Source organism: Urocampus carinirostris, chromosome 3 (assembly GCF_059441175.1).
Source record: "Urocampus carinirostris isolate Australia breed hairy pipefish chromosome 3, RoL_Ucar_1.0, whole genome shotgun sequence".
Classification (NCBI taxonomy): domain Eukaryota; kingdom Metazoa; phylum Chordata; class Actinopteri; order Syngnathiformes; family Syngnathidae; genus Urocampus; species Urocampus carinirostris.
In genome coordinates this window covers 3,690,787-3,703,692 of record NC_142351.1, presented here as the reverse complement: position 1 = coordinate 3,703,692, position 12,906 = coordinate 3,690,787, and the positions used below count along the sequence as shown (strand labels likewise).

Genomic DNA, 12,906 nt, shown 5'->3' with positions numbered 1-12,906 from the left:
ATCATTTAGCATAACTTATATATCTTTATATACAAAAATAATTTGCGAAAGCAGCTCATATGTCTAGCAAAATATGCATTTTTTTTATCCAACTGATATTGGGCACATCTTACCTTCAGCGCCTACAAATTCACTTAAGCTACGGCAAGCGCTGAAGCCCATAAAGTGCCAAACGAAAATGACAGTCGCAGACGCCCATCACTTAGCAACTGAATGATGTACCGGAATATTAACAGTAATACAACAAAAACACAGATTTTATGAGAATTCGAAAAAAAAATTCTAAACAATCAAATTTCAACCCTTACATAAGATTATTTTGTATTTTGTAAGGGCATGGAGCCCTGGAGCGCGACAGGTATGGAGAGTTCTAAGAATGCTATAATTTGGGGTGGGGGCTCGGGTTAAATTTGGGGCTGGTTACGCCCATGTTTGTCTCCTCCAGCATTCTTCAGCTTCCTCTTCTCTCTCTCCGCTGTGATTTGAGAAAGAGCGCAAGGGGGAGGGATGGCGATGGAGCGCAAAAGGGGGCAGGACTTCTCCTCTCGAGGTCCTATTAAGAGCAAACTTTGGGATTCTGTTCTCCAAGTTCGGCCCCAGACTGCATGCGCACGCTTCCCCCCCCCCCCACACTGCGACGCCATTATCTCTCCATCCCCGCAACTCTCAATGATTTCGTTCGCTGGCAGGGTGCGCCTTTTGCACCGACTGAGAAGTTCGCCAGGGATTCGGACCTGCGACTGCGCGGAGTAAACAATGTTAGGGATTTTCGGTGCTGGAGGCGGCGACATGCTCCGGTTGCTGTGCTTGGTCCTGTGGTTAGAACCTGGTACCGGAGTCTCCATTTTCCAGGGATTCTACCTCCCACCTGCGAACGGTTCTCTGTTCTCCCCCGCGAGAAGGACGGACGGGGTGGTGAGGACGGTGGATCGGATCTATCACGGGGGCGGGAAGGCGGGGTATTTGATCTACCTGGACGGGAACCGCTTCCAGCTGGACCTGGAGCGCGACGAGTTGTCGGAGGACTTCAGCCCCCAGTACGCCATGATGGGGGGGAGCTTGGAGTCTCCGCGGCGGGACTGCGTGTACCGCGGAACCGTCGACGGCAACCCGGAATCCCTGGCGGTCTTCCACCTCTGCGGCGGAGGTCTGGAAGGTTTCTTCGCCGTGCACGGCGTGCGCTACGCGGTCACCCCGATCGTCCGCGCCAAGGGACGCCACGCGCGCGTCCTGCAGGACCAGGACGCGGAACGCGCGCTCCACGCCTACACGCGCGAGAGGTTCACGTTCGAAGCCGCGGGAGAAGGTGGCGAGAGTTGCGGGACGCGCGACAGGGAAACCGGGAGAAGTCGGCGGAAAAGCGGGAGAAGGAAGCCGGGCGGGCGCGGAGGGTGGACCCGGTTCTCTGGAACCGCACCTGCGGGGAATCACATGCGGCGCAGGAGGTCCGTTTCCCGCGCCAGGCACGTGGAGCTCCTCTTGGTGGCGGACGAGACCATGATCAAAAAGTACGGCAAGGACTTAAACCATTATCTCCTGACGCTGGCGTCCATTGCGTCCAAGCTGTACGGGCACGCCAGCATCGAGAATCCTATCCGGCTGTCGGTGGTGAAGATCAGCGCGGTGGCGGAGAAAGTCAAAGGCTTGGAAGTATCCAAGAACGCAGCGGCAACCCTGAAGAGTTTTTGCAAGTGGCAGAATCAGCAGAACTCGGTGGATGATGAACACCAGCAGCACCACGACGCCGCCATTCTTTTCACTCGCCAGGTAAAGGAAGCTGGAGTGGTGGGTCGTTTGCGATTGAAATGGCGGGTGGAGCTGGCTCTTTGGATGAGGAGCCGGCTCCTTTTGACGCATGACGATGTTCTACTCTCTCTCTTCCTGTCTCTCTCTGTCACCTTCTTTCTCCCTCTTTCTCTCTCTCTCTCTTTTCCTCTTCTTCTTTCACTTTCTTTTTTCTTCTCTCTTTCTTTTTCTGTTTATCATTTTTTTCTCTTTTTCACTTCCTCCACTTTCGTTCTCCGTTTTTTCTCTCTTTATAATTCTCTCTCTCTATCCTCGCCATCCCTTTATTTTTCCCTTACTCTCCCTTTTTATCTTTCTATCATTCATTTTTTTCCTCTGTTTCTTTCTCCCTCAACTTTCTCTCTCTTTCCCCTTTTCTTCCTGTCTTTCTGTCTCTTTTTATGTCTTTCTCTCTTTTTTCAACTATCTCTCACTCTTCCTCCCTATCTGTCTCGTTGTTTCTTTCCTTCTTTCTGTTTTTCTGTTTTTCTCCATCTCTTTCTTTTTTTCTCTCTTTACAACTCTTTCTTTATCCTGGCCCTCCCTTTACATTTCTCTTACGCTCTCTCTTTTTATCTTTTCTATCATTCATTGTTATTTTCTCTCTTTCTCTCACCCTCCGTTTCTCTCTTTCCCTTTTTCTTCCTGTCTTTCTGTCTCTTTTTCTGTCTTTCTCTATTTCTTTCACTATCTCTCACTCTTTCTCCCTATCTCTCATTGTTTCTTTCCTTCTTTCTGTCTTTCTGTTTCTCTCCATCTCTTTCTTTTTTCTCTCTTTTTCTGTCTTTCTCTCGTTCTTCCACATCTCTCACTCGTTCTCCCTATCTGTCTCGTTTCTTTCATTTTTTCTGTCTTTCTGTTTCTCTCCATCTCTTTCTTTTTTCCTCTATTTAAAACTCTCTCTCTCTATTCTGGCCCTCCCTTTATTTTTCTCTTACGCTCTCTCTTTTTATCTTTCTATCATTCATTGTTATTTTCTCTCTTTCTCTCACCCTCTTTCTCTCTTTCCCTTTTTTTTCCTGTCTTTCTGTCTCTTTTTCTGTCTTTCTCTCTTTCTTCCACTATCTCTCACTCTTTCTCCTATCCGTCTCGTTGTTTCTTTCCTTCTTTCTGTTTTTCTGTTTTTCTCCATCACTTTCTTTTTTTCTCTCTTTACAACTCTTTCTCTATCCTGGCCCTCCCTTTGTTTTTCTCTTACTCTCTCTCTTTATATCTTTCTATCATTGATTGTTATTTACTCTGTTTCTCTCTCCCTCCGTTTCTCACTTTCCCCTTTTATTCCTATCTTTTTGTCTCTTTTTCTGTCTTTCTCTCTTTCTTCGACTATCCCCCACTCTTTTTCCCTATCTGTCTCGTTGATTCTTTCCTTCTTTCTGTCTCTCTGTTTCTCTCCGTCTTTCTTGGTTTCTCTCTTTCCCCCTTGACTCTTTCTTTCTCTCCCCCTTTATTCTTCTTTTCTCTCTCGACCCCTTTTCATTATTTCTTTCTTTTTCCCCCTTTAGTCTTCCTTTCTCTCCATACCCCTTGTTCTTTCTTTCTTTTCCTCTATTTTTGCTCTCTTTGACTTTTTGTTTTTCCTCTCTAGTCTCTCTTTTTGTTTCTTTCTCTCTCTCTCTCTCTCTCTCTCCCTCTTTCTCTCTCTCTCTCTCTCTCTCTCTCTCTCTCTTTCCCTCTCTTTCTGTCTCTCTATCTTTGGGAGATCAAACAGGACATAAATATTCTTAACCTATTCCAATGAATACAGAAATATACGGAACCTTTGAACATTTTGCTGCTGCGAACATGTCATTTTTTCATTTTTTTATTCCAGTATGGCTCTTTTAACGTTTTGGGTTGCCACTTGGGTCCAAACAGTTTGAAAGTTAAAATGGTAAAAAAAAGGCAGCATGGTGGATGAGTGGTTGCAGGTGCAGAGGTCCAGGGTTCAATTCTAGCAGCCTCCTTTTTTGGAGTTTGCATGTTCTCCCCGTGCCTGCATGGGTTTCCGTCGGGCACTTTGATTTCCTACCACATTCCAAAAACATGCAGTGGATCCCAATTGTCTCTATTGTCCAATGGTCTGTGCCCGGCCCCTGGATGGGCTCCAGCACCCCCGTGACCCTCGGGTAGATAAGCGGTGCAGAAAAGGGACGGGTGGAATTTAGGTTAGTCCACTGTATAATGAAACATTAGAGGGTATTATCATAGAGTAGCATAATACGGGTGCTTCAAATCCTTCAAGATCCTTGAATTTTGGGTGAAGTGTGTGTAAATGCTCGAAATTGTTGCCGTGTTTCGTGACTCGATAGATTGCGTTTTAAAAGAAGAAAAAAAGAAATCAAGTCTGCTAAAAAAAAATGACACCTACACAACCTGCTCCGGTGGCTTCACTTTGCCATTGCGATGCTTCTTTCCTCGGGACTAACGGCAGCTGGTATTAGTTTGTAGGGCATCGTCATTTTGAGGCGTCATTTATGAGTCGGGACGGATCAGGACCCAAACGCATGACAGTCTCACACCAACCTTTTATTTGACGGGAAATGCGGAGTCATGCATGTTAGGCAGCAGTCTGGCGTGAAATGATGGGAAGCCAGAGGCCGACGAGATCGATACCAACTGCCCGAGTAAATATCGGACAGATGGGGTCGATACTGGACAGGACGGGACAGACAGGATTGATATTGAAAAAGGATATTGGTATTAAACAGGGCAAACGAGATGGGAACGAAAACTGGAGAGAATAATAAACAGGACAAACGTAGACAGGAACGAAACTGGAAACCGATATTAAACAGGACAAAATAAATGGGAACCATACCGGGAAATACAGGAAATACCAACAGGAAACAGGACCGAGTCAAAACCCACGTCTTGCGGGGCAGAGGTTCGTTGACAGACTGACAAACGAAGAGTGAGAGCACTGAGCTTAAATAGACGGAGAGCCAATTTGTCAATGAGCCGCAGCTGGCGCCACATGGGTGGGGCCAATTGGGCACCAGGGCAACCGTGACAGACAGGCACTTGTTAAAGGCTTTCAGAGCCAATTTTCAATTTTTCCAGAACCATTAAAAGAATAAATCCATCGTCGATCAAAAGAAAGGGAGCCTAAACCTTAGTTTGCAACCCTAACTCCAGCCCCAACTTTATTTTGAAACCATAAAATACGTTTTAAACTTACTGAACACTTACCTTAAAAAACATGGCAACAATTCCAAGCATTTACCAGCACTTCACCTAAAATTCAAGCTTTTTTCAAATGTTGAAAACACAACATGTTTGTGTCGTGTGGTTTGTGTCAAGCATGGTGTTGGGAATGTCATGGTTTGGGGCTGCATGAGTGCAACTGGAGTTGGGGAGTTTTTATGGCAATGGCGGTGACGGGAACGGAAAAAAGCGGGTCAGTAGCCGGGACAGGACAGCAAAAAACGTGGTCGACGTCAGAAACGAGTCGAAAGCCAGGAGTGGAAAGTCAAAAGCCAGGAGAGGAGCGTAGATGTCGTCAGGATTTAAAAAAAAACGGGTCCAAGCCAGTGAACAGACGGGAGCAAAAACAGGTGTGAGTCAGGGTTGAAAAAAAGCTTGCCTAGAGTAAACTGAGGTTCGCAGACGGACTGACAACTGGTGACAGCGGGCACAGGTGGCTCGCATCAGTAATCATGACGGTCATGTTGTCATGGAGGCGTGAATGAGCATTCCAATGGCAAATTGTAAGGCTCTGGTGTGGTTCTGCAAAATCATGGAGGCCAACCCAAATATCGAACTTCAGGCACTTTTACTTAAGGGTGCACTCGCTCCTGTTACAAAGCTACTAATGGCTATAATTTCAGTATTTGAGGGGAAAAATACATTTTTCAGGGACGTTTTCACAGTGAGCCGAGCCGAAAAGAGCAAGAATTCCCATCATGGCTGACTTCCTGTCCCAAGGCGCCGGACTGCATGTTCTCCCGGCCGCACGGCAGCTTAGCACCCGGGTGCGATGCCAAGGCAACGGGGTGACGCCATGGCTTGTTTTGAAATCGGATAGCAGGCAGCTGCTTCTCTTTCCCCACTAGGTGACTTTTGGCGCTCTTCTAACTCGCATACTCTTACTTTCATCGAGGCGTTAAGGACACACACCGAGACTAAACCTCAAGCTCTCGATTCTGTAGACCCCTGGAGATTTCCGTATGCCTCAAAACTGTCAGGGGCCTCAAAATCAATTCGCATGGGGGCCAACGGAGCGAGGGTCGGAGTAAGGTTGGGCCAAAATACAAGTTCAGTTTTTTTACACAGAATAAGATCTAAATTTAGAAAAAAAAGAATAGTTTGTATGGAAAGAAACTAATAAACTAGTAGTACATTAATCCATTATTTATGTGGGATCTGACATCAGGGGTCTCAAAATTAATTCGCATGGGGGCCGACGGAGCGAGGGTCGGAGTAAGGTTGGGCCAAAATACAAGTTCAGTTTAGAATAAGATCCAAATTATTTAAAAAGGAATAGTTTATATGGGGGCAGCACAGCAGCGCAGTGGAAATTGTCTGTCCCTGTGTAGTTCAAGGTGTCCCCTGCCCACAGCCGGAAGATAGCTGGGATGGGCTCCAACACCCCCGCGGCCCTACTGAGGATAAGCGGTGCAGACAATGGATGGATGGATAGTTTATATAAAAATAAAATATATAATTAATAGTACATGAATCCATCATTTATGTACGCTGCATCTTACATCAGGGGTCTCAAAATCAACTCACATGGGGGCCGACGGAGCGAGGGTTGGAGTAAGGTTGGGCCAAAATACAAGTTCAGTTTTTTTACACGGAATAAGATCTAAATTTTGAAAACAAAGAAAAGTTTGTATGGAAAGAAACTAATAAACTAGTAGTACATGAATCCATTATTTATGTGGGATCTGACATCAGGGGTCTCAAAATCAATTCGCATGGGGGCCGACGGAGCGAGGGTCGGAGTAAGGTTGGGCCAAAATACAAGTTCAGTTTTTCTTAACAAAATAAGATCACTATTTTTTTAAAAAGGAATAGTTTATATGGGGGCAGCACAGCGGGGCAGTGGTTAGCCCGTGTGCGGCACAGTTCTGAGGTCATGAGATCGAACCTCCTGTGTGGGGTTTGCATGTTCTCCCCGTGCTTGCGTGGGTCTCCTCCGGGCACTCCGGTTCCCTCCCACATTCAAAAAAGATGGATGTCGGGTTAAATGGACGGTCCAAATTGTCCCTAGGTGGGAATGAGCGGGCAAATTATCTGTCCCCGTGTAGGTCAGGGTGTCCCCTGGCCACTGCCTGAAGATAGCTGGGATGGGCTCCAACACCCCCGCGGCCCTACTGGGGATAAGTGATGCAGACAATGGATGGATGGATAGTTTATATAAAAAAAAATTGTTCCTGAGCGAGTGAGTTTGCTGTCTCTGTGTGCCCTGCGATTGGCTGGCAACCAGTTCAGGGTGTCCCCTGCCCACGAAGATAGCTGGGATGGGCTCCAGCACCCCCGCGGCCCTACTGAGGATAAGCGCTGCAGATAATGGATGGATGGATGGAAAATCTAAATTAAAAACAACAAACGGAAGAGTAAATATGAAAATAAATCAATAATTTAAATGAAAAATTTATTTTTTTAATGAATTACCCTTTTTGACCACAAGATGGCGCTAAATAAAACAGAACTGTCCTATTTTATTTTATTGTTTTTGCGAAGGCATGTGAATATCTGTATTTGCACCAAATGCAATATTGCACAACCCTTACGATACCAACGGTATCACGACAACACTGTATGTAACATCCCACATGCCGACATTTCTTGTGTAAATACCATGTAAATTATAACTATAGCCTTATCCCCCTTGTTTTATAACCTTATCTTCTCTGTTCCTTTATCTTCTTGGCTCATACCTCATTGTGAATGTGTAAAACTGGAGTGTCATGCCCAATTTCGTTGTCACAATATGTTAACCCATTTTGTAACAATGACAATAAAGGTATATTCTATTCTATTCTATTCTATTCTATTCTATTGAAGAATATTCAAAAGTTTTCATTTCAAACTGTTTCTTCTGTTTTTTTTTTAGCTTAATTAATTCGGCTTCATGCTGTCCGCTGCCAAGATTTTTAACACAGCAAGGACGCTGGTCATTGGTCGACTCCCTCTGTGGTCGCAGTGAAGTGCTGCATAGGCTTTTTCAAAATTCCTGTTCTTAACTTTTTGTAAGAAGACTTTTGTTAGTCTTTTCGACCCGTCCCTTTTTTGTCTGTCTCTGCATATCTGTTATATATATTTTTAAAGGGGTCACTCTAGGGGCACAAGAGTCAAAAAGGCGGCCCGCGGGCCAAATCAGGCCCGCTAAGGGATTGGATCCGGCCCGCGAGACAACACTCAGAGAAGCGCAAGAGAAAAACAAGCTGCAGGTTGAAATATGTCAACTTGATGTTGCCAAAGCCAGGTGCCTCGAACAAAGACACTCTACTTGTATTAATTTCTCTCTCTCTCTCTCTCTCTCTCTCTCTCTCTCTCTCTCTCTCTCTCTCTCTCTCTCTCTCTCTCTCTCTCTCTCTCTCTCTCTCTCTCTCTTTCTCTCTTCCACCCCTTTTGTACCACTCTGTCTCTGTCTCTTTCACTCTCTGTGTCTCCCTTTTCTCTTCCTTTGTTCCTCTGTCTTTCTCTCTCTCTGTTTTTTTAACTTATTTTGCTCTGACTTCCTTTTTTCCTTTTCTCTCTTTTCTCTTTCTCTCTTCCTACCCTTTGCGCTTTCTTTGTCTTTCTATTTCTCTTTGGATTTCTTTCTTTCACTTCCTTTTTTCCCACTCTCTCACGACTTATCTTTTTATCTCTTTTGTTTCTCACGCTCTCTCCCTCTCTCTCTTTCTTTGTCCCGCCCTCTCTTCTTTTCCCTCCCTCTTTCTCTTATTTCTTTATCTCCTTTTCTTTCTCTTTAATCTACTAGCCCGGCCCCGACAGAATGTTTTATCTATCGTGTGGCCCCCGAGTTAAGATGAGTTTGACATCCCTGCTCTAGGGTGTGCTACACTTATTATCTACTTTTTATTTTCAATGCTTACACTCTGTGCTTGATGCACTCCATGGAGGCTAAATGTAACAAAAACACTCTGAAAATGTCACTGCCCCCTTGTGTAGTGGAGGTGCAGTTTCACTTTATTCTGGGAAAATTTAATTTAAAAAGTTCCTCAAAGTCAAGCGCTCGTTGACGGAGCCTCACGTCCCTGATTCCTGCATTTTAGAGACAGTGTGTATTATTTGACCACTAGATGTCACTATATTGTGTTGTTCAACAGAAAACGAGTGCTACAAAGCACAAAGATGAATAAATACTGCAGAGACTCAAAGTCACCAAACACTCCTCTTTTTCTTGTTGTTTTTTTTGAGTTTTCTAGGCGAGCCTTATCTAATGACAAAAAAATACAAATCTCTCAAACGACATGTATTTAAAAGCCCCAGATGTTTATGGTGAGGTATCGCATGATTCAGGTCTTCATGGCGATCGTTGTCCTGCACGAAACGTCATCCCTCTCTGTCCCGACAATGACGAAGGGACTTCTCAATCTTTTTTAAAAAATATTAAGGCATTGAGGCATTAACTCTCTCTCTCTCTCTCTCTCTCTCTCTCTCTCTCTCTCTCTCTCTCTCTCTCTCGCCCACACACTGCCATCTAGCGTCATACGGTCGGGACAGGAAGCAAAACCGTGTTGACAAAAATGCCAGACCTGCCATCTACTGGTGATTTTTCAGACTGAAATCATTCCCAGAGGCTTGATACTTACTGATAAGCAGCACCAAAGCCTTCATAACAGGGGTCTAGAACTCGCGGCCTGTGGGCCAATTGCAGACCCCGGTTTGAGAACCCCACCTTAACATGAAAGTTAAAGGGACATTGTGTGTTAATGTCGCCACCAGATGTCGCTGTCTTCTGTCATGCCACTGAAAACGAGTGCTGAAAGCATAATAGAAGAAGACAAAATAGGGAGAGTCCAAGTGACCAAAATGTATTAGTTTTGAAAAGTAGAGAAATAGGAAAATAAGAAAAGAGAAAAAATGAGAATGAAGAAATAAGACAAAAAAAACTCAAGAAAAAAGGAAAATAAAATAAAAAATGGCAGACTGAAAAAATGTAAAGAAAAAAGAGAAGAAAAATAAGATTTTTTTCTCCTTGTCTTTGTCTTTTTTCTCTGTAATTCTTTTCCTTTTTCCCTTTTTCTTTCTTCAACACATGTTTTTTTTTAGTTTTTTCCCCTACTTTTTTTTTTTTTTTCTAGTTTTCATTTTTTTGCCACTTTTTCTCATTTTTTTCCTTCCCTATATTTTATTCCTTTGAAAAAATTGTTTTTTTTTTTAACTTTTTTGTCGATCTGGGTGTTTTGCCCACTTTCAGTCTCCGTAATTTGTAGTTTTCCTTGGACTCATTTTTGCTCGCACAACACATGACAGTAACATCTAGGGGACAAATTTGAAACACTGTCTCTTTAAGAACAACAGAATGTTTTTATTCAGTACAGTTTTTGTAGAAAAACCCACCCAGATCCTAGCTCTAGCGGCCCCCAACTCCATTTAGTTTATGATAAATGGAGAATCCACTTTGGCACTCAAGAACAACGTATTTATACGTTACGGCACCGAACGAGTGAAGTAAGGGACCCCAGACTATCCCCCAGGCGGACCTGAATCGGCCCCCGGGCCTCGATTTTGCGACCCCTGCCGAATTTGGCCCAGCGTCTGCGAAACAGCCATAAAAAGTGTATTTCCTGAGTGCGGTGTTATTCTGGGCAGACTCTTAAGTCTGCCCTTCCCAGTCTCCTGACAGACGTCAGTGGCTGAGAGCTTTTCAGGCAAATACTTCCCAGGAATTCTTTTTAAATGAGCACCCTTTCAAAATAAAACCCCACTTGACTTTAAAAAGCAGACTCCCCGGCTGTCTATTATCCAAGCTGCGCATTTTTGGTGGTTGAAAGTCTTTCTAAGGTTGCGGTCCTGCGTACCCGCCCCACTCGCTTAGCCTTTCTTTCACCCAAATTCCGTTCCCCCTTTCCGGTACCACGCCTTTGCGCTGGTGAAGCAGGCGTCCGGAGTTTGACTTTGCATCTGTGAAGTGTTTTGGTGTCGGGAGGATGCCGTCATTTTTTGGCACGCCGGTTAAAAGGACTTGGCAGAGAGTCCCGGTCCCTACGAACGGTGTTTACACTCCACCTGCTCGGGCAAGCCCGCGGAGGAGGTTGTTGTCTGCAGGGGGCGCCACCTCAAAGTTGTTCTTTTGTGAGAGTTGCGTTCCGAAAAAGTACTGCGATACTTAAAACTAGGGTTGTGATACTATGCTTTGGACGAAAAATACAAATCTCTCAAATGATGACTCACAACACGTGGTAAGCTTTCTCTCTTGGCTTTGATCTCAAAACAAACATCAAATGCAACAGAAACAAAATGAAAAAAAAATCCAAACAGCTTGCTAACATCATTTTTGCCGTTCCATGCATTCCAATTCTGCACAAAAACTAGTAATTTTATTCATATTTAGTTTATTTTGTCTTTTATTAGCATATTTGGTATTGGAGTAATCCAAAAGTAATTGAAAGTAATCCAGTTCAAGTAACCCTACCCAACCTTGGTTGTCACAATATGTTCAACCCATTTTGTCACAATGACAATAAAGGTATATTTTATTCTATTCTATTCTATTTCTTCCTTTATCTTCTTTGTTTTCTTTTATCCTCACTGTTAAATGTGAACCTGGAGTGCCACGTCCAATTTCGTTGGGTAGGGTTACTTTAACTGAATTACTTTCAATGACTTTTGGATGACTCCAATACCAAATATGCTAATAAAAGACAAAAGAAACTAAATATAAATAAAATGATGACTCAAAACACATGGTAAGCTTTCTCTCCTGGCTTTGATCTCTTTGATCTCTGGCAAAACTAACATCAAAGGTGACAGAAACAAAATGAAAATCAATCCAAACAGTTTGCCAACATCATTTTTGCCGTTCCATTTATTCTGTTACTCCCCAAGCCTGCACAAAATGGAGTCATTTGATTGATATTTAGTTTATTTTGTCTTTTATTAGCATATTTGGTATTGGAGTAATCCAAAAGTAATTGAAAGTAATCCAGTTAAAGTAACCCTACCCAACCCTGCAAATTACATGTATTTAAAAGCCCCAGATGTTTTTGGTAAAGGTATCTCATGTTTCGGGTCTTCATGGCGATCCTCGTTCTGCACGAAACGTCATCCCTCTCCGTCCCGACAATGACGAAGGGAGTTCTTCATATTATTTTAGAAAAATTACGGTATTGAAGCATGAACTCTCTCTCTCTTTGTTGTATCTTTGCTGTTCTCACCACACTGGCCTACTCGGGATATGGGCCGCCCACCTGCTCCGGCAAGCCTGCGGAGGAGGTTGTTGTCAGCAGGGGGCGCCGCCTCAAAGTGGGAAATAGTCATGAACCAGGACGGAATCTTCATTAGAGAGAGTTGTCGGTCATCAGCCGCTTCGGACGGAATGGCAGTTTCGTGACAGGTAGGTGGAATCGGTAAAGCTGAGCAGGCAGGTCGATGGCCAGGGCGGGAGAGCAGGTCGAAAACGTTGAACGGAAACAGGTCAAAAACAGAAGGCAGGCAGGAATCAAGCAAGAGTAGTCTTAGGTACTTAGTAATCCGGCGAAACACTCAGGAATACAGAAGTACGGTCTGACATCCTCCTCTGGACGCTGACTGCTTAAGAGGAGAACGTCAGCCAATCAGAGAGCGAGCTAAACGATTGCCATCGGATCAAAAACAGGTCGACGGGAGCAAAAAACAGGTGGGAGTCAGGGTCGAAAAGGGCTTGCCTTGTGTTAACTGAGGTTCGATAGATAAGGATAAAAAAGTGACTCCACTTTGGCAATTATGACAGAAATGGCCTATGTTGTTTTTTCGCGAGGGTTGCGTTCCGAAAAAGTACCACGATACTTAAAACTAGGATTGGGACTTTAATGCTTTGGACAAAATATACAAATCTCTCAAACTACATGTATTTAAAAGCCCCAGATATTTTCGGTAAAGGTATCTCATGATTCGGGTCTTCATGGCGATCGTTGCCCTGCACGAAACGTCATCCCTCTCCGTCCCGACAATGACGAAGGGACTTCTTCATCTTTTTTTGTA

At 44.2% G+C, this 12,906-nt stretch overlaps 1 protein-coding gene across 1 annotated transcript in view; it reads left to right on the top strand.

Moving 5' to 3' along the window:
* Positions 1-664: 664 nt before the first annotated feature.
* Positions 665-12,906, top strand: part of LOC148368370 (A disintegrin and metalloproteinase with thrombospondin motifs 5-like) — a 60,155-nt gene continuing 47,913 nt past the window's right edge. Inside the window, exon 1 of the mRNA XM_088329735.1 lies at positions 665-1,767. Coding sequence (XP_088185861.1) covers positions 757-1,767 — 1,011 coding nt within the window. The 5' untranslated portion in view covers positions 665-756. The remainder of the gene's footprint in view (positions 1,768-12,906) is intronic.